Here is a 23,086-nt window from a genome sequence, read left to right as displayed (position 1 = left end):
GAGAGTCGGAGAACCGTCTTCTCTACAACTCCATTCCAAGGAAAAGCCACTCGTTGCTCGGCCTGCTGCGTGATTCTGCCCATAAGTCGAGTGTGACCAGCTCGAAGCCGACCCATCGGAGGCTCTTCAGCAGTGACTTGCTATCCTCGGCCGAAATTGACCTGTCGAGACAAACCACAACCTGAGAACATCCCAAGGGACTGCTTGCTAGATCGATTATTGCCATCAATCTACATTTTTGTCAGCATTTGAATTCTTCCTTCGGAAAACTTGTGGGGGCACCTACGCTTGCTTCAAATCGCGATTGATGACCGAGTGATCAAAAAACGTAAACAGACACCTTTCGTCGTCTGCCCCAGCCACGAAGCCCTTGAAACTACACCCGCCGGCGTAGTCCCATAGCTCTAGCCACGACCCAACACCATTGTGGCGCTGGACCGCGTTCTTGAAATAGCTCTGCCCATCCATCCCCTCTTGTGGGGGTGAATACGCGTTCGCAGTCCATTCGTAGGAGCCATGCGCTACCGAGTCCCTCTCACCAAGGAATACAGTAGTCATGGTCTCGCAGAAGAGTCTCTCACACTCTTCCCGAATGGAATGCGCTGCCCCGCCGGTACGCCCCCCCCTCACCGCGGTGCCATCGTCGCCGTGTCTCCGGGATTTGCTTCCAGAGACGTAGGCGTGTTCGTTGGCTGAGGTGAAGGCCGCGAGGGGGGGGCTGGAGGGCGGGGAGGGAACGCCTGAGGAAGGGACCTCAGGAATACCACTGTGCCCCTGTGTGTATGTTAGTTTCTGCCGCAGGTGTCAGAGGGGGGAGAGGTGTGACTAACCGTCCGCCCCGGTAGTGGAGTAATGGAATCCAGTCAACATCGAAGAACGATCGACGACATAAGCCGAGGCGAGGACGACAGCACGACGTGAAACCACCTCGCCACCGCAATTATTACTTTGACTGTTACTTTTGGTTTGCAAAAGAGCCATTTTTGAGGGCGGCCACGGTTGTTGATAAGTGGTGGTAAGAGGTTTGGTGCTTTGACTCAGCGGTCGAACTGTGACGTTGTGACGAGTTGTAAAGTCGAAGACGATTGAAGTATTTGATTGATGTCGTAAGACGATTGTATTTTCAGAAGTTGGCAGTTGACAGGTGCTGGAGTTTTGGCTGTAAGAAGGTTGAAGTAGCGTTGATTTCTTTGTAGGATGATGAAGTTGTGGTGGAGGCGAAAGTGTTGGAGAGTGATGTTGGTTATCCAATCAGAAAAAAGCTTGGGCCAGATTTTCTACGAGGCACGTGTTCGCATCGATAGGATGGGCACATGGCACATGGCACGTGACACGTATATTACCTAACCAATCACTCATGTTGGAACTATTGGGTGTGGCTAGCTTTGATCTCGGATTCGATCCAACTTATTCATACAAATTTATTTACAGACCAGCCATGACTCAAATGAACACGAAACCTGGCCTGCCTAACCCAGCACAGCACCCACCACCGGTAGCTCCCGCCTCGAAGCCCTCCAAATGCAGCTGATGCGCCAAGAGGAACAGAACAGAAGGAGGCTGCTTGCGGCCAAGCAAGAATTAGAAGCTGGCGGAAGCGCACCTCACACAGCGCCCACGCCCGGTTTCAGAAATCTTGCCTCTCCGGAATATCAGATGCGGATTAGGTTCCTGAGGGAGCAGAATTAAAAGGAGGCTGCTTATGGCCGGACAAGATGCTGAGACGTCTACGGCTGGTAGGCCGGCCATGGGACAGGCGTTTGATGGGGATAAACCAGATGTGGGGTAATTGGGTGTGCACCTGCACAGACAGCGTTTCAAGTCGGAATTTAGGTCGTTTTCCCGAGCTGGTTGAGGCTAACGCGGATGTACTAGGTGCTGTGGAGGAGAAAGCCGGTGTGGTGGAATCAACACCAAGCTATGGTTAAGTCAGACGGCTGTTTATACGAGCTCAGTGTCGCTATGCTGGAGCGATGAGATGTCAGACACAAGATAGGAGCAACGCTATTCGTAGGTAGAGAAGCCCAAGGCGCTTACGTGAAATGCAACATAATATATCATACACATATAAAACCTCTCCGTTGTGGTATTCTTAAAACAAATTTTCGGATCATACATAATCTTACGGTGTCGACGGCAACATTGTGGTGGAGTATACAGATCGAACAGCTTCTCCTCCCCAACAGATCGCTTCCCCCCCCCAATTCTTTTCTCCACCAAATTCACTCCCTTCCAACATCACCTACAGCTTTGCACGATCACCTACGCATCCTTAGCAATAGCCCCCTACCTCAGGTAGTCTGGCAACCCACCGCGACTATCAATCCCCTTCTTCGCAATTGCTGCGATCAAAACAAAAAGAACCCACCTCGTGAAGCCCCCCGTCACACCGCTGCCGCCCAGAAGGAATGCGGCGCGGAGATAGTCGGTGATGCCGTACTTGGTGCGCAGCTGGCGATCAAAGTTGGGCTTGACGGCAGAGGTGGCAATCATCTTCTGGAGCTGGAAGGGAGTTAGCTTGGTTAGGTTCAGTTCATCACGATCCCCGCCTACACAACTAGTCGAGGCTGGGCTGGAGGTGAGAATGAGAGGGGGAAAGGGTAAAAGAACGTACCTTGCCACTGTATGGGGGGTAACGAATATCGAGCAGCTTCTCCATCCACCCAGGTGTGCGGGTGATTGGACGACGATGCGAGAAGCAGTCGAAACTGGCCTTTCCGCGGTAACTGCCCTGTCCGGAGTCACCGACGCCACCGAACGCCAACGTAGGGATACTGGCGTGGAACAGCGTGTCGTCGATGGTGGCACCGCCGCTAGTGGTGGCTGTAAGGATGCGGTTGACCTCCTCCTTGTTGCCGAAGGCGTATAGGCCGAGCGGGGTGGAGTGCACCTCGTTAGCGATACGGATAGCTTCGTCGAGGTTCGCGACGGGGAGGACAGGGAGGAGCGGGCCGAAGGACTCTTCCGTGATGAGCGAGTCGTTCTGGTCCTTGACCAGTACTACCGTGGGCTCGATGAACCGGTCCGCGGCATCAGTGGCACCACCGATAACAATTTTACCCTGCGTCGAATCAAGCATCTTCTTGACGCGGGCGAAATGGTGATCAGAAACAATGCGACCGAAATCCGGGCTGGCCTTTGCGCCGTTGGGATAGTACTCCTTATTGGCGATACGTAGCTGCTTGATGAACTCATCGGCGACATCGGCATCCACCATTGTGTAGTTCTGACTGATGCAGACCTGGCCAGCGTTGATGTGCTTACCCCAGAGCAGGCGGCGAGCGGCGAGACGGAGGTCTGTGTTTCTCGTAACGAAGGCAGGGTTGCGTCCACCCAGCTCGAGCGCGATGGGCGTCAGCGTCTCGGCCGCCTTCTTCGCGATGATCGTCCCAACAACGGAGTTACCAGTGTAGAAGATCTTGTCCCACTTCTCGTTCAGTAGCACGGTGGTCTCATCCTTGCCTCCGTTGGCGACGGCGAAGCAGTCGGAGTCGAGTTTCCCGATGAGCTTCTTCAGCACCATCGCGGACGCAGGGCTGATCTCGCTAGGCTTGAGCACGGCGGTGCAGCCAGCAGCGATGGCTCCGATGAACGGGCCAATGCTGAGCTGGATGGGGAAGTTCCAGCAGCCGATGACGAGGACAGCGCCGAGTGGTTGCTTGCGGATAACGGGGCTCATGAACTTATTCGGCAGAGAGATGTCCGGGGGTGACTCGTCCTGTGCCCACTTCTCGAGGTTCTTGGTGACGAAGACGATGTCGTTCTTGCACCACTCGATCTCTGTAACCTGGGACTCGTAGACGGACTTGCCGACGTCGAGCTTCAATGCCTCGAGGAACTCAGGGGTGAGATCCACGAGCCCCCAGTAGAGCTTGCGCAGCTGCTGGATACGCCATGCGATGGGGCGTGTCTTTTGGGAGGCATAGGCGATGCGCACGCCGGAGGCGATAGAGGGGAGGGTCTCGATGGGCGTGCTCTCGAACGCGTCCAATGGCGCCATGGCGGCGGTTTGCTATTGACTAGCGCTTGTGTTTAATAGTCGTGAAGGGTGGCGTTATTGCGAACGTAGAGATCTCTGGTGTTGAATTAAGAGGTTTTATATGATGATGCAGTCGAGGGGGAGGAGCTGCAGTGATATTGTAAAGGGGAACGGAGAGGAGACGGACCAGATGATGACGGTCTCTCCGCAAATTGTCATACATCTCGCTGACTTCCCCACACTTGCATCGAAGATGAGGTACCGAGACCGAGGCATGTGAATTATGATCTAACCAGAAATGGCATGGGCACATGCTAGTCACGTGCTCTTTAGCCGTTGATACCGCTAAGAATCCGACCCGGACGTTGCTATTTCGTCCGAATGCCGTCCACCGAGCCACCGAGAGCCGTCCACTACACTCACGTGACATATACACGTGACATATACGACCTGGTCAAGTCCAAGGTGCATGGCCTCAAGATATCTAGATTCCGCATTTCAATCAGTATTTGCGCCGTGAAAATTGCATCAAGAAAGAAACTTCTCTATCCTAGCTTCCATCCACGTGTAAATATGATAATATGAAACAAGTACATCGTCTATTCTATCACATCCATATACAACAGTATCTTACAATGTAGCCCAATCCCACATTCGTACACTCTCTACCGCCTCACAAACACTTTCTTCGGTGCCTTACCCCTGCCCGCCACCATAGCTGGCTCCGCGAGCTTCGCAGTCCCAGCCAACTTCGCAGCCTGCGCATGCGCCTCCCTGACAAAAGCCCCCCCATCAACGAGCAGCCCGCCCTCTGCCCTCGCCTGATCAAGCCTCAGTGCCTCCGCCCGGCCAGCGTCAAGCTGCGCTTGCCTCTCTGGCGTAATGCGCCACTCACGCGGGAACTTCGGCTTCGTCTTGAACGTCTGATGGCGCGTATCGAGCGGGACATCCTCAAACGTGTCCTTGGGATCCTGTAGTACGTTAGTTAATTAACCCAATGAACACGCCCATAGCTGTGAAATAGAAGACGTACCTTGGCCTCACGCACGAGGCTGTCAACGAGGTCGCCTAGGTAGCGCTTGTTCTGCGCCTGCGACTGAAACATCTCGCTGCTCATCTTGACGATCTGCGTCTCGGGGTTGAAACGCACGCCCACCAGCTTCTTGAGCTTGTCCTTCTGTACCGGCTCAAGTCCCGGGATGTCGTCGGGGCAGAACTCAACCACCACCTTCTTCTCTGCTGGGTGATCCTCGCCCATGTATGTCGTGTACCTGAAGCGTAGCACCTGGCTCTGGTTCGGAGGCACAAACGGTTTCGCCATCTCTGTTCCGTGTGTTAGCATATCACATCCCCTTTCACCACAAGACACAAGATAAGCGTACTCGTCAACAGTGGCATCTCCCACGCCATTAGCCGCGCATACTCGCGGAACTCGCGGTGCTGCTCAAGATCCCCATGCGCCAACGCCGTCACATCGTCCTCCTCGAACTCCGGGTCCTCAACGCTGTCCTTCTCGTTCATATTCAGGAGGCCCATCTTCTGCTTCTTTTGTGGAACCGATGCCGGCCGCCGCCGCCGCTGCGCCTCGGTCATGTTCTTGTTCACGATGCGGGCTGACGCACTCGCTAGCTCGCCGTGTCGGATCGATTCAATCGTGTTCTCGAAGCGGGCCCATTGCGCGTCCTCGGGGTTTAGGGAGGCGGCAGGGGCGGGTTCCTTGGGGCCCTTAGGTGTTGATTCCTCGAAGCGAGAGGAGGAGGTGGTGAAGCTTCGGAGGAGAGGAGATTGCTTGCTCGTCAGGCCGCTTTGGCACCTCCTAGCTACGAGACGCAGACTAGATGCTGCTGCCGACATAACGAAGCGTACCTCCTACAATTGAGTAGAATCGATTGTGTAAGTGCTAAAGCACTCGATTGACGAGAGCGCGCTGCGAAGGGGGATGTCGTGCGCAGTTGCCGCTTTTGGTCGTTGAGCTCTAGGAGGTGCGGAACTTTTTGACGATGGAGATATATCTTGCTGCCTGGATTATTAGGCACGAAACCATAATCCTAGTCACTAAAGGACACTCCCAAAATTAATTTGAAGTTTAATGCCATTTAATTTCAAGATGGTTAGTTAATCTTTTATCTCTGATGCCTATATCCTTCTCTCTCGCTACCATATATAATGAGCACTATCAATCTAATTTGAAGCATATATCCAAACACTTCTCACCGCTTCTCCGAAACCGGCAGAATCGCCTACCCCAGACCGACCGCCCCATCCTCGACCAAGCATCACCTACCTTCCCTACCTCTCTCGCCTCCTCAACACCCAGAAACGCCTCATAACTCCTAGTGCCCGAACCCGCATCTACAAACAACCACCAGCACTATTCCCCCACAACCATCCCCCATGTCCCCCCGCACCTGCCTCATAACCCTGGGCGCCACGGCTCCCTTCCCCGCCCTCCTCTCCGCCTCCCTCTGCCCCCCCTTCCTCTCTACGCTCTCATCACAGGGCTACACAAATCTCACCCTCCAATGCGGCGCGGACCTGGTCCCCGCACAGGACTGGATTACGAAGCTCGCGCCAACACTAGAAAACCTGGGGCTGAGTGTTAGGGCGTTTGGTTTCCAAGGGGGAGGATTGGGGGAGGAGATGAGGGAGTGTAAAGCTAATGAAGGCGAGGGGAGGAGGAGGGGGTGTATTGTTTCTCATGCTGGTTCGTTGATCTTGCGCCCCTTTGTTGTTTTGCAGGCCGTGCGAATAGACGGCGTGGAGATAGCGAGACATGCTAACACAGCCCAGGCGCAGGAACAGCTCTCGATGCCCTCCGCCTCTCCCTCCCACTTATCCTGGTCCCAAATCCCGCACTACTCGATAACCACCAGTTGGAGCTCGCGAAGGAGCTGGATAGGATGGGATATGCCGTCCACGGCCGTCTAGAGGACCTAAGCGCCGCGCTAAAGGCGAGCGAGGAGCGCGCGTTGAGGGAGTGGAGTGAGACGGGTGGTGGAGGTGGGAGGGGGAACGTGATGGATGTTGTGGGGGGTGAGCTGGGCTATGAGCCCGAGAAGAGGAGAGAAGAGGATGTTAGGGGGGTATTGGATTGAACAGATGCGTGTGAGGAAGGACTATTGTGGTACATGCAGACGCCGGACTACGATGTCGAGGTGATGGTGCCTGTCTATGGCTCCGCAAAGATAGGGATCTATCGAAACGAAACGCCAAGACAGCGTCCTACCAGGACGCTACTCGCATGGGGCACCGAGAAGCGATTGGAGGATATAATCGCAGGAGGAGGAGGAAACGTTCAATAGCAGCTCGCTAGACGTAAGACATTCGAAACGAATATCAGAGTAAGAATATTATTCTTGAATATAGCCTATCATCTATCACCCTGCCCTTTTTTGGCCCACCACCGCCATCGCCCCCCTTTACCACCAAAAGAGTACGCCGCGGGATTAACAGAAAAAAAAATTGCGCGCTGACCGGTCCTATATGCAACCCTACCATCCTCTAGCGAAATCATCAGTCATGAAACAACACCGTCGCCCCATTCCACGAGGCTCATCACCACCACCTCATGACGCCGGTGACTTCCCTGGCACCACTTCTCCCACCTCTGGCTTACGTCCCCACATCACATGCATGCGATGATATGCATGGACATCCCTATCCATCAAGCTCTTCCTCACATCCACCAGATACAGCTCAATCTCGTCCGTGCTCCACCCCAACACGCGACTAAAATACGCCAAACTAAACCCCGCCAGGCCTACCGACATATTCTCCGCCCACCAGTGCCCAAGGTCCTTCATCGCTGGGTCCTTCGGCCAGCGGCCTATCGGCGCCTTGAACACCCGCTGCTGCACATCCACGAAGCCCGCGGCCTCAAACCAGCCTCGCAGCTTCGGCGTAATGTCGAGTTCGCGCCCAACCTCCAGCGAGGCCTCCTGCAGCTTAGCGACGTACTTCGCGAAGGGCCAGTCGTCGGGCATGGTACCATCGTCGCACTGGGGAAAGGGGTTGAGCTCCTGGCTCTCGAGGAAGCCGCCAGGCTTGATGTATTTGAAAGCGGTAGCGATGACGGCGCCCATGTCGGAGAAGCAGCCCTCGAGGATGCGCGTGTGCACGAAGTCGTAGTGGTTCTCGGGGATGGCCCAGTCGGACTGCTCGGCGTCGTCGATGATGAATTGCACGTTTGCTGGGACGGCGGAGGGCTGGATGGGAGACAGGTCCGTGGCTTCGATCATGCCTTCTGGGTAGAGGTCGCCCATTTCGATGGCCCAGTCGCCGGTGCCTGTGCCGATATCGAGGACGGTTAGGGGGTAAGGGGGAGGGGGGATAGGGGCGTAGAAGAGTTTATTTTGCAGGCAGTGGTTGACAAGGACGTGTTGGTATTCAAGGCGGTCGACTTCGTTGGCGTCGTTGGGGAAGTGGTAGGCTGGTTGTGTTAGTAGGGGGCTTAAAATAAGGGGCGTAAGGACATGATCAGAGTATTGCGGACGAAAGAGTTGTTAACACAAAGCCAGCTTGCCGAAGCTACAAACATAAATCGAAACTGCAGGGGAGCACAGGGAAGCAAAGAGAGCACTAAAGAAAGTTAAATACTTACATCCAGCACGATACCCATGATACGTCCTCCCATTCTCCCGATGGAAGTTAAACACACTTGTCGTCACAGAGCGCGTCGACATGTCGCTGCGAACAGGGTCATCGTTAGTTTCATCGTCTCCTTCATCTCCGTCTCTAGGGCGTGGGGGGCTTGCAGGCGGGGGGGCGACAGGCAGGGGGGCGACGTACAAGTTCTCCCCAGTGCTGCTGTGGTTGGATGCCGACTGCGGTGCGGGTTAGGATTGGTGCTGCTGTGAGGAGTAGAAGGGGCTTACGTCGGCCTTGACAATTTGAGAGCGCGCTTCGTCGGGTTGGGAAAGGGGCGCGAGGCGGCTGGGTGAGTCGGGGGGTGAGGGAGAGGGAGAGGGCATGGTGAGAGGGGTTGAAAGCATGTGGCTCCCAGATGTGGCGTTGCGAGGAAGACGTCGGTGAGGCGGAATCCCTTAGGGCTCAGTCGAGTCCGAGTTTAGAACTTTGCACTCGGGGGGATAGTGAAGCAAGCCAAGCACGCACGAAGCGCAAGGCCGTTCGGTCCGTCCGAGGCGCCTCCGTTTCCGTCAACGTAGGAGGTCAAAGAATAGGTAAGAAGGGGAGAAAGCGAAGGGGAGAAAGCAAGGTCGGAAGCCAACTGTTCAATATCGCCTCCAAATCAGTTCCGTATATATCAAATCTCTTAATCAACCCGGAGAAATAGAACCCTAATAAATGGAGCGAAAATGGAACAAGGAAAAGGGAGGCGCATACTTACAATACATATACACGGAGCGACGCAGCCCCACCCGGAGCACAACCCACCCATCATCCACCTGTTCCCCACCGGGCACGTCCAGCCCCATGAACCCAGGAGCCGTGTCGGTGGGAAGCTTGCCGAATCCCCACTGGCACTGGCGGGTGCTAAATTCCCAGGGAATTTAGGAAGTACAGGAGTACAGAAGTACGGCAATACGTACTAAAGCGCTAAGTATTATTATTATTTTGCTTTAGAAAGGGGGGGGGGAAAAGGGGGGGGGGGAGGAACCGGAGGAGGCGTTGTTGGATAGGGTGTTACTGTAGTGGAAGGAGATGGTGGTATTGCATGCAACATTACAGGATACATAGAAAGCACTTATAGTATACTCAGGGAGGGTAAGTTATATATTTTGGTATGGTAGAATTACTATAAGTAGAGTACGGATTAGCCTTAGGGGACGAAGTAGAGAGAGTACATGTTGGGTGCCGTTGAGGGTTCTTGGTTCCGCGTCCCTCAGTGTCGGGATTGCTGTCCGTGCGGGCGGGTTGGAGTGTTAGGGGGGTGGAGTGGAGGTGATAGGTGACCGGATGTGTGGGTTGAGATATGTCTTTGTTGGTCGTACGGCAGGACAGTTTGAGTATCATAGTAGTACGAGCTGGAGTTGGTTCCAGTCGCAAATAGTAAATAGTGGAACGTCGCCGGTAAGGGTCCAGAGTAGAGCGGAGGGTGAGGAGACACTGTGTCTGAGAACCAACTCTGGTGATTACGGTGGAAGACTCTGGATGATGCACGAGTATAACCCTAGGTAGTTACCGCATCTTAGCTCAGGGGCCTGCAATGTCTACTCTAAAGGGTCTGCACCGCCGAACCGCACTTAGCTCCCTTACTTCCCACTTCCCTCGTACTCCCTAACTTACAGTGGCTTAAGCAAAATCCTAGCACCCGGTACTCGTCTCGATCTCGACCCACGAGACAGGCGACCGGAAAATCAGCATGAGACCAAAACCACTCCTATGGTACGCTCCCTACGTAAAACAGACAGATCCAGCTTGTGCGACGAGTGCAGAGGCTGAGCTGAGCGTGATCATGTAGGGAGCAGCATACAGAGCACAGTACAGGACGATGTGCTGCTCTGTATGGCTACTCTAACTAATATCATGCACTAAGAGCATATGTATGTGCCGAGTACCTACCGTGTGACTGGTCCCGTTGTCTTTTCTCCCTTCCCTTGCTTCCCGCCGTCGCCTTCCAGGTAGGGATCCAGGGATCCAGGGATCCAGGGATCCAGGGAAGCAAACATCCTACCCCGGCTCTTCTCAATCCCCAAAACAGACACTTCCCCGTCCCAACCCACTCACCTGGGATCCTCCGTGCAACCCTCAATGCCACCATTCTCTCACAGAGTAGACACCCGCCCGAGGCGCTGGCCGACCGACCCATGTGGTCGGTCGGCGTTCTCAGCGGCGCAGACGACGTGTTCGAGACGCTGCGGACGAGATTGCGAGAGGCAAGGTGCAGCTACTGCTCTGCGCCAGCCAGTTTCACCCTTGCCAGCAGAACTTATCAGATCCGTCCCGCCTGTCTCGCGCACCACCCACCTCACCAAGCAACCAATCACCCAACTCGCGCGCCAACCAACATCCCCCTCCCATCTCCCCATGAAGCAAGACAAATCCCCTCAATCCCGACTTCCCGGGTCTGTCCAGCAACACACATGCACGGCACGACACTGCGTTGGGTGCGTGTCTGTGCTGTCTCACCGCTTCCTTGGTTGGCCAAGAACGGTGGATTGTTGGAGGATGCGGTGCATGCATGGTGCTACGAGCGGAGAGGTGGTGCGTTGTTGAGGTGGTGGTGGTTTGATGTGGAAAAGGTGGGAGTGCTTGTGGGAGAAGGAGGGATACCGAGGCTCGCTCACTGACGAAAGCCGTTAGGGAGGCCCCATACCCAGCAAGCAATATTAGACCATCCTAGGCTGTCCTGGACAACCAGCGAGCGCCACTAGGACCACCAAGGCCACCGATCTAACCAACCTAGCAAACAATTACCAGCCCATCCCGAAGGAATTTCGTACCACCGCCAACCGTCGTCAACAGCTCTAGCTCAGGAGAGCGCCAATCCTACAGAAAGCTGTCGAGCTGAGTTGTTGGTGCCGGGGTAGGTATGTGTGTGTCTCTTGCGGTTCGCAGCCAGTCATCATTGGGTGGTTACGTAAGTGATAGTGTTTCAGACGCTGCGGGGTGGATAGGTGGTTCGGCCAGGAGGTGTGCGCGAGACTCTTAATAGCTTGAGCTGAGCATTTAGTGTCTCTCAACGATGGCGGCGACAACAAGTTTTGAGGGGGGGATGGATGAGGAGAGACACGGGCGAAAGGAAAGCCGAGAGGGGAGCTGAGGTGAGAGACGCGACGAGATGGGTGCTGGCATGGTTTTATTTTGCTTTTATTTTGCTTTTCGGTATGCATGCATGATGCAGGGGCCCGCGCCGAATGGTTAAGGAGCTTTCCTGGGTGCTAGATGGGTGGGGGGAGGGGAGCAAGTGGCTGAGCGAGTTGGCGAGTGAGTAGACGTACGGATAGGAGTCTGTCCCGAGCGTCCGAGCTAGCCATGTGAGGCTACGGGGAGGATTGCCCTCTGGTCCGAAGTATCTCTCAGACATCATGGGATATCCTGGCGCTGTTGGGTGTCTCGTCTGGCATTATGGAGGTGTGGGCGATCAGGATTGGAATCGAGGTTAGACATCCCAAAGAGGGAGTTAGGGACCACTTGCGAGGGGCTAGGTAGAGCTGAGAGGGCTGGGATCGATAGTGACGCACTTGCCATATCCATGGCGGTGGTTTCAGTCCAGTCGACCCTAGGAAGGGGGTTAGAACGGCGCATGCCCAGCACAGCGGGTCTATAGCCTGCTCCACGCATGGATAGGGGGCCAGATGCCGTGATGTGCACCAGATTGCCGTCTCTTCCCGAGACCAAGGGGTGGGGGCGGCACTGGGGGGCATAATTCGGGCAGTTTAAGCTTACAAATGGCGGTAGACTAGAGATAGGATGTATGGATGCGCCGGATTGGGCGTGTCTATATGTCTGTCGCGTCGATGCATATCAGTTAGTCACGGTAAGGACAAGAAAAAAGGGGGCAGCCTCAGTCCTGTGTTGGTTGTGAGGCTTACGACAGTCGGTATTCTGGGGTCTAATGTCGGGCTCTGACTCGCCTTCCTTGACAAAATCTGCGGTTGGTTTATTTCACATCAAGGGGCGCTTGCGAGGGGTGGGATACTCGGGTCTTGTTCTCTGGGTTTGGGAGTTTCATACTGTCTATTTTTTCTTTCGAGGTATAATCTATATTTCCTTTCCTGTTCCTAGGGAGTAGAGAGCCATGATTCTCTCTCTGTTCCTTATTATTGTATTTACTTGCTCCTAACAGTGCCGCTAGGCGAGCAGCACTTAGTCCGACGTGGTCGCTACCTACCTTCTAGGTAGATTCCCATCTCGTCTATGGTAACTGTACTGTCCAGTATGCTTCTAAGTCGCTGTAATAATTTCCTGTTGATCACCCCCTTAAATACTAGTCCATTCGTTATCTCCTGCTTGCTATCTCTACTTCCCATCATGTGCCTAAGGTCCGTAAATCACGCTGGGTCCCTGATATTGAGGACGCGCTGTTGAAGTGGCTTGGGTAGCTAAATAGTAGAAAGCTAACAACGCTGCGCACAACACCTCCATTTAACATATTCACAATTAGAAAATCCCAGTCTCTCAAGCCGATCTATCTATGTCGAGACAAAAACAGAGGCCGCTGTCGAACATGGCAATTCAGTCCGACATATTAACCTCGATTACACGCCATTTGAGACGCTCCCGATCGATCTCGTGATATGCATATCTGATTTCCTTTCCCCGTCGGCCGCTGCCTCATTAGCCCTGAGCTGCCGCAGAATCCGTCTTATCCTGGGAAACAATCATCTCGATGCGCTGCGTCGTAAGGCGTTCAATAAGTCCCTTAGTCTACAGATGCCCTTGGATGCCGCATGCGGCTACTGCCTTCTGGATCACCGCTGCTTAGAGGAACGGCATAAGAACATGTTGCGCGGTCGAGAGGCAAGGATACCGTCGACGGTCACTGACGAAAGGCTGTTGTGTCTCTGTTTCTTGGCAAACCGTTCCACGACATCACATACTGGTCGATTATGAAGATTCATCGCCGTGGAATTCATTGCAGCAAGCTGCTTTCTTTGATCTCTGACGTGGACACCACATATCTACCTGGAGCAACCTACCAAAAAGTATCCATCTGTCGAATTGTGAACGGCCATCTCTTATTCCGCCATCAAAATTGGATTCTATACTGAGATAGGGGGATTAGAAAACTTCCGCCTCCTGATTCCACACAACTAATCGCCTACCCCCATCTAACAATGTTCCACGACTTTGTTGCGGATAAGTTAGTCCGCCAAACAAAGCACCTGCAAAATGTGCTGGATGGCGTGGGCCCTAGCAGTGCCACCTCTGCCCGGCCGAGTTCCAGATTGATACCAAGGACTTTGGAAGGATGGTGTAGCGTTAGTCGTTACGCGCTGGTTGGACCTAGGCGACGGGAGTGCACGGTTTGATCCGACGTGGACGAGCCGGGTGGCCAAAGGCCATTATCCAAGGCGGACGGATGTTGCTATCCCACTGGGGTCTATTAAGCAAGCTTTCCAACATCGTCTAAACAGCAGTGAATTGCTAATTCCATAATTCCCGGTCTCGCTGATGTTCCATTGCACGAGGAGGGAATAGAAAGTCTGATAACATTTTTTGAAAGGAACGTGGAGTATAACGCAATCAATATTGGTTATAGTAATATTGAGAGACGACTTCCTAATTCCTTTGCCGTAGGGATCAATCGAACTTCCTTCCATCTGCTACATGTCTTGTTGAAAGGCATCCGCTTCACCACCCCCTCCTACTTGCTGGAGAAACAGAAAGCCATTCCGAGCCGAAAAACCAAGATGATTCCACCACCTTAACTGAATAGAAGATAGATACATAAATATGATTTATCCCCCATTCTGTTGGAAGGTAAAGCGTGTGTCTGGGATATTGGGCCAATTTGGCTGTTGTTCCCACAGTCGCCACGAATTATCACTTTGGAGTACAGCGGAATGAGCTTCAGCGTACAGAACCGCACTGTAGAATACAGTATAGTAGAGTAGAATAGAATCAATTGAACTATCTAATTACCTATGGAATCTACGTAGTATATATAGGCCGGCTTGATTAATTGCCACCAGGCTCTACGAGCTGAAACTCAGCTGGTTATGCGCACTTGGCAAGCTAAATCAGCTACCTAGGCTTTTGCCACTACGCTACCAGTAGCGCTCAGCTCAGCCAGGATCCTCAGTTTTCGGTTTTTGGCCGATATTTACAACACATTCAGACCCTCAACTGGCGCAACCCCCCATTCCCACACTGAGAAGTGCATATAAACCCCCCTCTAAGCCTCCTCCCTCTCTCTTCTCCACACACAAAACACATACACACACGCACATCCCTAATTCCAACACAAACTCAAACCAAACCCAGACGCTAAACTCAAACCAAACACACACCACTAACTAACCAACCAACCAAAACAATCAACAAACCACAAAAATGTCCTGCCCAAACTGTCCCCGCGGCGGAGGCGGCTGTGGCGGCTACCCCGGAGGCGGCTATCCCGGAAACGGCTACCCTCCCCCTACCCCAGCGCCATACACGGGTGCGTCCCCCAATATGGGAGGGAACACGGGAGTGCCTTATACGGGGATGAATGGTGGAGGGTGGGGGTATGGTGGGCAGGGGCCGACTTTTGGACCTGGGAGCATGGGAGGGTGGGGTGGGACGTAGGGGGAGATAGGGATGGGGAAGTGGGAGATGTAATATAACTCCTTTATAGGAATGAATAAACGCGATGATTTTCAAAATGGAACAGTTGAGGTGGAGTGGTGGCGGTGATTGTATTACAAGCTATCCGCCCAAGCGTCTTCACGAAGCTCTCCTCTTCTGGCTCCGTGGCTCTCCCCTTCATGTTTCCCTGACCCTACAATAAAAATAACCTTTGCTTTTTCCCTGGCCCTTCCTATTATCCCCCCCATATACGCCGTTGTGTGTGAAAACATCGCAAAGACTCCATGAATGAGCCGGTGTGGGGTATATTGACAGTATGAAATGCTCCTTCCTCTGCTCTTTGGTTCTTTCCTTTCGCTTGATGTGGTGAATCGAGCAGTGCCAAAGATACTTCACGCTCTGCTCAACACTTCCCCAATTCTCCCGAGAAGTCCTCTCTTCTCACCCTCCCTGTCTCCCTTGGTCGCCCAGTTCCCGGCTCCGCCCCGTCCGACAACCCAGGTCTTCTCCCTCGCCTCTCTGCGAGTCTGCTCGCGCACTTCCTCAGCGAAGCTGAATGGTTCCTCCTCTGCCCGCGGACGGACATTGCCTGCACCCCCGCGGCCTGCAAAGACGCGCGCTGTGGAGGAGCTGCTGGATACAGTGGAGGATTTGCCGAGGCTCGAGGTGGTCGAGCTTGAGGAGGATTTGGAGAGCGTGGAGCCGCTGGAGGAGGCGGTGGTGGATCGTGTCAGAGATGGAGAGGACGAGGGCTTGTACATGTTTCCTGCGCCGCCGCGGCCAGCGGGCGTGTAGTGGTTCGGGAGAGGGGTGGGTGCGGGTTCGGCGATGGAGAAAGCCATTTTTGCGGTTGTTTTGGAGGTTGTTGTGGTGTGTTTGTTTGTGGGGATTGCGAGGTTATTCGTGGTCACCAGCGCTGTGGCTATAGGTGTTCGTTTGTGGGAGTTGTGAGGTTATTCTCCAGTATCGTGAGTATCAAAATCATGAGTGAGTAAATGACTGGTATCGTATGCGTGTTCGTACAGTCAATTCCCGTCGTGCTATAACCCCATAATTGCTCTTGCTTTTCCTTCCCCATATTCTCTGGGGCACGCAAGCCATATATCCCTCTCCATTCCAGCATCACGTCAACTGGCGTCATGCACCTCAAAAATCTCTTCCCCGCCCCACGCCCCCTGTCCTTCCTTGCACAGTGGCACCGTGACCCCTCCCCTCCTTGGCGCCCCACCTTCCCGCCACTAACGCCATCACGCGCAGCCTCCCCTGCACTAAATTTCGTAATAAGCGAGCCTTGGCGAAGGGCCTAGTCCCACCCAAGCAAGCCAAGCTTATTGATCCGGGAGCGTGATGGGTCTGGATTCCAGGAGGGACCGTGCGGCGAAGGAGGAGCGGGGTTTCTGTTACGTGACGGCGGGGGCGTTGACTGGATGGGAAGTTGGGATGGTCACAGGGGGGTGGCAAAAGAACAACAAGGCAGCGCCAAGACCTATTTTGAGGTCACACGTGCTTTGGGCTAGGTTCACTTGTTCCATGTTGTGCCACTGTAAATCTCTGTAAATCGCGCGGTTGCATAGCACGTGACTAGCGATCGTCGTTTACCGGTCACGTGTTTTTAATATGACAACAATTGGGAGAAGATGCTTTTTATTGTCAGTATACTCCTGTCGGCAATCGAATTATCCTCTCACCGAGTCGAGTATTGGCTAGCTATGTGTGGCTCGCTCGAGGGGTCTTTTGGGTTCTAAGCATCATGTCACCAAAAGCGATCGGTTTGAGCTGCGACTAGCCTGCGTCACGGGGGACTGGTTGTTGGTTGTGGGTATTTTTCCTTTGTTGCTGGGGTTTGTGATTAGGTAACTTCGTTTGGGATTGGGATGAGCTGTGCGAAGTGCAAGCTGAAAGGCATTGAAGCTTGGGCTGTAGAGTACAAAGTCTGAAGCCAACGACATGCAAGAAACAGAGCTCGTTCGAGTAAGGTTCTCCTGGCTAACTGGGTATCATGTACATTCCTCACTACACTACATCTTGCCGCTTGCCTTTCTCTCCAGTTCTCTCCGCCAACTGTGGCGACAGGACTGCTCTACTTACGCCCTTACACGCCGTTTAATACTACGCATAACCCCATTCCCTACCCCTCTCCTTCATCTCGGTAGTCGAGTAGCTGCCGCATAGTAGCCACGCATGCTAGTAGGTTGGTTAATACGGCGGGACATTGCAAGAAGACAAATTATACGCGTTTCAGCCGCTTGCGCGCCGCCCTTCTCTCATTTTCCCATACACCTAGATACTGGTTGGACGATCCGCCGCCCATCCATTCATCTACGCAAACTTGGTGTGGATGATGTCCGGATTCTCATGCCAGTCGTTAATGCTCACCCACATCTATCACATGTTAGCCACCTTTCGCTCAATCCCCAACCCAAAGCAAGAACAACATACCTTCCTAAACGTGCTCAGCCCCGCCAAAATACTGCCTCCAATCCACGTAGAGTACTTCCGCTCCGGCGGCGCAAAGATCTTGATCCGCATATCCTTGACGGCGAGGCGCTGGACCTCGAAGAGCAGGCGGTCACCGAACCCCTTGGTCATCGTGGTGCCGCCCGAGAGCACAATGTTGCCGAATAGCGACTTGCGCAGGTCGAGATCGGTGCGGTTTATGGAGTCGACGACGATCTGGTGCACACCAGGGTACTCGAGCCCGATAATCTCGGGGTTGAAGAGGATTTCGGGGGCGCGGAAGCGCTCAGCTCCGACCTGTGTTTGTTTGTGTTAGGAGGGTATGCCAACGTATAGTTAGGACAATGGGGGCACTGAGGCGCACCTTCAATTTATTCCCATCCGGCAGCACGTAGTCGACCATCATATTGTCCGTAGTCTTCCTCACACCCCAGCCCCTCTCCTCGTCCTTTGGGTCCAGCGACACATAGCTTAGCTTCTCCTTGATCAACCGCACAACCTCCTTCTCGGCACTGGTGTGGAACACATGGCCCCCCTTCCTTAACAACATTTGCATATGCTCCGTGACGTCGCGACCCGCGACATCGATACGCCGAATCGCGCTTGGCATTGCGAACCCCTCGTACACGGGCACGGCGTGTGAGACTCCGTCGCCAGAGTCGAGAACGATGCCTGTCGTGCGCCCGGACGCGTACAGCGAGAGCACTGCCTGGATCGAGGTATGTAGAGCGGGGACATTGAAGGTCTCGAAAAGAATCTGGGCGGCTGTGTCGCGGTTACTTCTTGGGTTGAGCGGTGGCTCTGTCAGGAGCACTGGATGCTAGAATTATTCGTCAGCGCCATGCATTCATTTCCCCAACACAAGTTACCCACATCTTCACTTAGTGTTTTTAGGCCGTCCCCGTAAACCCATTCCCAGATCTTCACCATGTCATCCCAGTCCGTCACGATGCCGTGCTCCAGCGGATACCGGATCTTCAGCAGCCCGCGCAACTCCTGTGCCCGCGTCCCGATGAACACGTCCCCCTCCAGTGCGCCCGCCAGCACGCGCAGGTGCTTCGGCCTCCCAACAAAGGACGGGAAGAAACATTTGGGAAGATCCTCGCCAGCGAAACCCGCGCGAATGGTGCCTGAACCGTTGTCAAGCACGATCGGCGCGTTGTGAAGGGTGGTGTCCCCCATCTTGTGTGGATGGCAACCTGGCCCGAGGTGAAAGATGGGAGGTCAGAGGCGCAGCGGGTGTGTTCAAAGTCAGCTAAGACTGCATGTACGTGTGAGGCGACGAGGGTAGTCGTGAGGAATGAGAGTTGGGTGTTTTGTTTGAATTTTTTGGGTTGTTCGGTGTCCGTTGGCCTTCTTCGCCAGGGTCTGGAAACGCGAAGTTGGGGAGGCGGTGCCAAGAGCGGGACAGGGGTAGCTAGCTTCCCCTTTTCAACGTTTGATGACTTGACAGCTGGAGGTGTTGTAAGTGCGGCATATGCGAATCTTAATATTTTCTATATAATTAACTTAGAGTATGAAGTCGACGAAATGGCGGCAATGTAAGGTCAAGTATCTATTTAAGCAGCACCCTCTCTTCTAGGTCGGTTAACTTTCTTAAGTTAGTAGAGATATCGCGTCGTGAGTCTTGCCTAGTGCGTTAGCGACGAAAGGTTGTATAAGGGACATTATAGGTTGTAGTTGTAGATAAGACTGTAAGAGCAGGGTCGTTTTTAAGGGCTCTAATAGCAAGGATAATGCGACTTGGATTTTTATTTAAAATAAGTGCTGCACCTTTTCATTTATAGGCTACGAACCTAAGAGATGGTTCTATGGGATTCTCTTACGTCGACTACAGTTACCAAGCCTGGTAAGTCATGGAAAGTCTTGGAAAATGAGAGAACTACATCCCTTTAGCATAAATAGGATTGCCCTTTCCTTAAGAAAGGGCAAGCAGACAATACAGTAAATCGACTATCACATACTTCCACGTCTTTTCCAAGCTTCCAAGCATTCATCTTGTTACTCCTTGTTTCTGAAAAGTCAGTGAGGTGTTAACCTCTGACTTACCCCTGAGTTCTCAGACTCAACATTTGTTGCAACTTGTCTGAACCACTTCACTACATCACACACCTGATTGCTGCGTTGTGGAATAGTCTAAGCTACAACCCTTTGGCTCTGTTTCCTAAGACAGTGTGTTGTCTTAGTAAATTCATCCCTTCCTTGGGTGGCTAGATTCTCACATCTGGTGCACCCACCATTACATCAAGGCTCTTAATAGCCCATAGATGACCTGTTTTGATATCACCTCTACTCTCTGTAAACTCAATAAGAAGATTCAAAGCATCCCTAGCATCCTGATTGGTAGGTACAGGTGGTTGTAGTACTTCTTCTTCTTCTTCTTCTTCTTCTTCTTCTGGAGTTTCAAGGTGTTGTGATATAATCTCTTGAAGAATCCGTCATGATTTAATGCTTCTTCATCCTCTACCATAGACTCTTCAACTGGGTTAAGGAAGTTAGATATTGCCATAGAATCCTGGATATTGCCAGCTTGTGCTACCTGTGTATATAGCTCTGATAGATTTGGCGGGGTTATTGATGTAGGAAGAGATATTGGGTTGCTAAGGAGCATTGACTCCAACTTCGAACAGTCCAGCGTGTCACGGTTCACCAAGGCATAGGGCGCCAGTTGGGTATTATGAATTAAACTCAATCTAGAGAAGAAAGGAAAGAGAAGAGGAGCACTCGAGCAGTGGCTCGATCTATATACAGCTATTGTGGAGTGAATTCTCTTTAGCGAGACCAGTTCTGAGAATTCACTCCACAACTGAAAACTTCGCTCCAACCCCGGAAAGCTCCCCACACCCCTGAACCCCCACTCGAGCTGCAAGGCGCACTTGATATCGTAACACAGCGAACTGCAAGATGTAGATTCATTGACTTTATTGGGTCTTGATTTGATGCAAAGCATTGTAGCATAAAAGATAGCCATTGCCATCGATAGTAGCCTTTGAAACTCTGTATAATGACTTGATCAAGGGGTTGAAATCGACTTGTAGAATTGGCTGGAAGCCAGCAGATTCGAATATTTGAGGGCGGTTGTAAGGATGCCTCCACCCTCAGTGACGGAAAGGATCAGAGTCAGGTTACGGTCACGTGGGGAGAGTTAGGGCAGGTTAGCTGAGTCGGACCCGTTTCGGGTACTTAAGGGGATTGACCCAACGGGGTTCCTCATCATCTTTTTTGTATCCTTCGTAGTAGACCTATAGGATAGCATCCGTTTAGCCTCCGACTCGCACTCTCATATGCTATTACTGTGAGCTGGGTGCCCTGTGTCCTTACAGCAGTGGTAACAACTCTAAGGCAGAGTAATGAGCAGAGAAGTTGTCCATTGTCAATAGAATCTCTCAAGTCCTCCCAACATGTTGATAGAAGGCTTGAAGCCACTCGCTCATAATCACTGTATTCATCAAGCCTTCTTATTCCACATCCATTCTCCCACCCATTGTTGTAACATTGATATGTCGAAAAGCTCGAGGGTTCTTTGCTTTGCCAATTATCCAAACAGGTAGTCAGTCATTACCTGTAGCATTGGTGCAGAATACTAATGATATTCGACTTTTGTCCTTCTTAAAACCAGCATGAGAATGTTACGGCTAAGTGCTAGTGCTAATCGTGGGTCGAATAACCCACCGCTACGCGGTGGGCGCAAGCGAGATGCATCGCGAAAGCGAGTTGCATCGCCCCAGATTTCTCAACCACCCAATTTGTATTGCAATTGAACCTTGAACAATGCCACCACCTGCAACCCACGAATACGAAGAGGCTATAGCCCAGGCAATTGCCTGGGCTACTGCCAATCCTGACGAGAGTGAGATTACCGCTGCACGTATTTTCCACGTGAATCCTCAATGTAAGGACAGTTCAAACTGAGGCTGACGTTCAAGTCTGCAGAAGTATCCGAAGTATAATGTGAAGACTTTGATACTCGAAGCAGTAGGACAAGGTATAGTAGTTCAGGCTCCAAAGCATATACTTTATACCACAGGGGTCAAGTGGTGAGACTAACAGGTTGGCCAAGTGGTTCGACTCGAAGTAAGGGAATGCAAAGTAAGTCGAAGCAGGAGGAATTGCAAGAAGGCCAAGTAGTATATAATTTGCTAGCTAAAGATCAATAAGAGACATGAGCAATAAGTGCTTATATAACAGTAAAAATCCCTAGTGCCAAATAAGCGAAGGCACTAATTAACCAAACCCTAGCTAAGCGAGCCCTAGTGCAGCAAGCCAATAACAGAGAGCCTAAGCCAGTAGTCAACATTTGGGCTGATCTAGGTCAGCAAGTGAAGCGAAGTGAGCGAAGTGAGCGAAGCAGGTGAAGTGAATGACATAGTGAAATAAGTACTAGAGACTAAAGCGAATCGAAGGGTCATGACACAAATATCGAAGGAGTGTCATGATACTGAAACCCTCAAATCGAGGATACGACGAAAGAAGCAACGCGACGACCGCCCTCATATAATACACGGAGGCCAGAATCGAATCCTCTCTAGGCCACAACACGAAGCTATTATTACATATGCAGACGATATGCACAGGACAGGCCTCGGGGCTACGAAACAGATGGTCTTTGCGATAATCGAATACCTAAAGGATCTAGAAGGCAGACCGCGACCGTCCTGGCGATGGTTTCAAAACTACATAAAAACAACCCCAGGTTTTCTTCATACACTAAAAACAAAGCCAATTGCACGAAACTGAGTCGGTGCACAAGATGTTAAGGATGTACAGGATTGGTTCAAGAATTGGATGACTTGGTGTGAAGCCCATGATATTCAGCCTGGTGATATTATCAATTTTGATGAAGCTGGGTTTCAAATTGGAGTAGCTTCTGGAGAAGATATTCTTGTCCCTACCTGGATAGTAGATGTATGTATATTCCAGTTATAATATAAAATATAGTATAGCTAATAAACTATAGCCATTGTATACACCTAGCCCTGAAAATCGACGTTCTATTACCATTATAGAATCGATTATTGCAAATGGAACAACTATTCCTCCTATTCTAATTGTACAAGGTGTGAATCATATGACGAATTGGTATACCTTATTAGACGGAAATACAAGGGTATTAATGTTTGATTCTGGATATATCAACTCCCAATTAGCTCTTGAATATCTTGATCACTTGATTCTTCATATACAAGCTGGGGCAAACGCACGTCCTAGGTTTCTATTAATGGATCAACATGGTAGTCATATGACCCCGGAGTTTATTATTAAAGCTACAGAAGCTAATATACACCCGTTTCCTTTTCCTAGCCACTTGACGCATGTTCTTCAACCTCTTGATATCAGTGTTTTTCAGCCGTATAAATGCTGGCACTGGAAGGCTGTACAAGATGCAACCCGGCATCTAGATATTGAATATAGAGTTTCATCGTTCTTCTGGGACTTAACGGAAATCAGGGAAAAGAC

General features: G+C 52.1%; 7 protein-coding genes across 7 annotated transcripts; 1 reads left to right on the top strand and 6 right to left on the bottom strand.

Moving 5' to 3' along the window:
- Nucleotides 1–22: 22 nt before the first annotated feature.
- Nucleotides 23–558, bottom strand: VC83_06166 (uncharacterized protein; the record flags this gene model as incomplete). The annotated part of the gene is made up of 2 exons (XM_024469770.1): nucleotides 23–230; nucleotides 287–558. 2 exons carry the CDS (start codon nucleotides 556–558, stop codon nucleotides 23–25), a joined length of 480 nt encoding a protein of 159 aa, XP_024324307.1.
- Nucleotides 559–2,062: 1,504 nt separating this feature from the next.
- Nucleotides 2,063–4,194, bottom strand: VC83_06165 (uncharacterized protein). Its single transcript, XM_024469769.1, has 2 exons — nucleotides 2,615–4,194; nucleotides 2,063–2,502 (listed from the first exon to the last, which is right to left on the bottom strand). The coding sequence occupies exons 1-2, from the start codon at nucleotides 3,998–4,000 to the stop codon at nucleotides 2,287–2,289; spliced, it is 1,602 nt and encodes a 533-aa protein (XP_024324306.1). The 5' UTR covers nucleotides 4,001–4,194; the 3' UTR covers nucleotides 2,063–2,286.
- A 267-nt stretch (nucleotides 4,195–4,461) lies between these two features.
- On the bottom strand, nucleotides 4,462–5,942 carry RSM24 (37S ribosomal protein S24, mitochondrial). Its single transcript, XM_024469768.1, has 3 exons — nucleotides 5,362–5,942; nucleotides 5,013–5,302; nucleotides 4,462–4,950 (listed from the first exon to the last, which is right to left on the bottom strand). The coding sequence occupies exons 1-3, from the start codon at nucleotides 5,831–5,833 to the stop codon at nucleotides 4,645–4,647; spliced, it is 1,068 nt and encodes a 355-aa protein (XP_024324305.1). The 5' UTR covers nucleotides 5,834–5,942; the 3' UTR covers nucleotides 4,462–4,644.
- Nucleotides 5,943–7,322, top strand: ALG13 (N-acetylglucosaminyldiphosphodolichol N-acetylglucosaminyltransferase catalytic subunit alg13). The gene is made up of 2 exons (XM_024469767.1): nucleotides 5,943–6,683; nucleotides 6,770–7,322. Exons 1-2 carry the CDS (start codon nucleotides 6,374–6,376, stop codon nucleotides 7,072–7,074), a joined length of 615 nt encoding a protein of 204 aa, XP_024324285.1. The 5' UTR covers nucleotides 5,943–6,373; the 3' UTR covers nucleotides 7,075–7,322.
- On the bottom strand, nucleotides 7,323–9,309 carry VC83_06162 (uncharacterized protein). Its single transcript, XM_024469766.1, has 4 exons — nucleotides 8,854–9,309; nucleotides 8,768–8,802; nucleotides 8,580–8,665; nucleotides 7,323–8,408 (listed from the first exon to the last, which is right to left on the bottom strand). The coding sequence occupies exons 1-4, from the start codon at nucleotides 8,968–8,970 to the stop codon at nucleotides 7,546–7,548; spliced, it is 1,101 nt and encodes a 366-aa protein (XP_024324310.1). The 5' UTR covers nucleotides 8,971–9,309; the 3' UTR covers nucleotides 7,323–7,545.
- Nucleotides 9,310–15,154: 5,845 nt separating this feature from the next.
- VC83_06161 (uncharacterized protein) lies at nucleotides 15,155–16,257 on the bottom strand. Its single transcript, XM_024469765.1, has one exon. It carries the CDS (start codon nucleotides 16,012–16,014, stop codon nucleotides 15,565–15,567), a length of 450 nt encoding a protein of 149 aa, XP_024324309.1. The 5' UTR covers nucleotides 16,015–16,257; the 3' UTR covers nucleotides 15,155–15,564.
- Nucleotides 16,258–17,136: 879 nt separating this feature from the next.
- RO4 (Actin-like protein) lies at nucleotides 17,137–19,018 on the bottom strand. The gene is made up of 4 exons (XM_024469764.1): nucleotides 18,503–19,018; nucleotides 17,994–18,449; nucleotides 17,612–17,926; nucleotides 17,137–17,554 (listed from the first exon to the last, which is right to left on the bottom strand). Exons 1-4 carry the CDS (start codon nucleotides 18,809–18,811, stop codon nucleotides 17,492–17,494), a joined length of 1,143 nt encoding a protein of 380 aa, XP_024324163.1. The 5' UTR covers nucleotides 18,812–19,018; the 3' UTR covers nucleotides 17,137–17,491.
- Nucleotides 19,019–23,086: the final 4,068 nt, after the last annotated feature.

The sequence above is a fragment of the Pseudogymnoascus destructans genome, assembly GCF_001641265.1.
Source record: "Pseudogymnoascus destructans isolate 20631-21 unplaced genomic scaffold scaffold_10, whole genome shotgun sequence".
Classification (NCBI taxonomy): Eukaryota; Fungi; Ascomycota; class Leotiomycetes; order Thelebolales; family Thelebolaceae; genus Pseudogymnoascus; species Pseudogymnoascus destructans.
The sequence above is the reverse complement of the archived record's forward strand: the minus strand, read 5'-3'. Positions and strand labels throughout refer to the sequence as shown.

What these genes read in the sequence shown, in the direction of transcription:
- VC83_06165 (XM_024469769.1), bottom strand. Translation starts at nt 4,000, where the DNA reads ATGGCGCCATTGGACGCGTTCGAGAGCACGCCCATCGAGACCCTCCCC. An exon ending in ACCCCCCATACAGTGGCAAG is followed by an intron (nt 2,503 to 2,614) that starts GTACGTTCTTTT and finishes ACTCCCTTCCAG; the next exon opens with CTCCAGAAGATGATTGCCAC.
- RO4 (XM_024469764.1), bottom strand. Translation starts at nt 18,811, where the DNA reads ATGGGGGACACCACCCTTCACAACGCGCCGATCGTGCTTGACAACGGT. An exon ending in TAAAAACACTAAGTGAAGAT is followed by an intron (nt 18,450 to 18,502) that starts GTGGGTAACTTG and finishes GAATAATTCTAG; the next exon opens with CATCCAGTGCTCCTGACAGA. An exon ending in CGGATGGGAATAAATTGAAG is followed by an intron (nt 17,927 to 17,993) that starts GTGCGCCTCAGT and finishes AAACAAACACAG; the next exon opens with GTCGGAGCTGAGCGCTTCCG.
- VC83_06162 (XM_024469766.1), bottom strand. Translation starts at nt 8,970, where the DNA reads ATGCTTTCAACCCCTCTCACCATGCCCTCTCCCTCTCCCTCACCCCCC. An exon ending in CTCAAATTGTCAAGGCCGAC is followed by an intron (nt 8,803 to 8,853) that starts GTAAGCCCCTTC and finishes CCCGCACCGCAG; the next exon opens with TCGGCATCCAACCACAGCAG. An exon ending in TCATGGGTATCGTGCTGGAT is followed by an intron (nt 8,409 to 8,579) that starts GTAAGTATTTAA and finishes TAACACAACCAG; the next exon opens with CCTACCACTTCCCCAACGAC.
- ALG13 (XM_024469767.1), top strand. Translation starts at nt 6,374, where the DNA reads ATGTCCCCCCGCACCTGCCTCATAACCCTGGGCGCCACGGCTCCCTTC. An exon ending in GTGTATTGTTTCTCATGCTG is followed by an intron (nt 6,684 to 6,769) that starts GTTCGTTGATCT and finishes AACACAGCCCAG; the next exon opens with GCGCAGGAACAGCTCTCGAT.
- VC83_06161 (XM_024469765.1), bottom strand. Translation starts at nt 16,014, where the DNA reads ATGGCTTTCTCCATCGCCGAACCCGCACCCACCCCTCTCCCGAACCAC.
- RSM24 (XM_024469768.1), bottom strand. Translation starts at nt 5,833, where the DNA reads ATGTCGGCAGCAGCATCTAGTCTGCGTCTCGTAGCTAGGAGGTGCCAA. An exon ending in GGAGATGCCACTGTTGACGA is followed by an intron (nt 5,303 to 5,361) that starts GTACGCTTATCT and finishes CACACGGAACAG; the next exon opens with AGATGGCGAAACCGTTTGTG. An exon ending in GCCTCGTGCGTGAGGCCAAG is followed by an intron (nt 4,951 to 5,012) that starts GTACGTCTTCTA and finishes AACGTACTACAG; the next exon opens with GATCCCAAGGACACGTTTGA.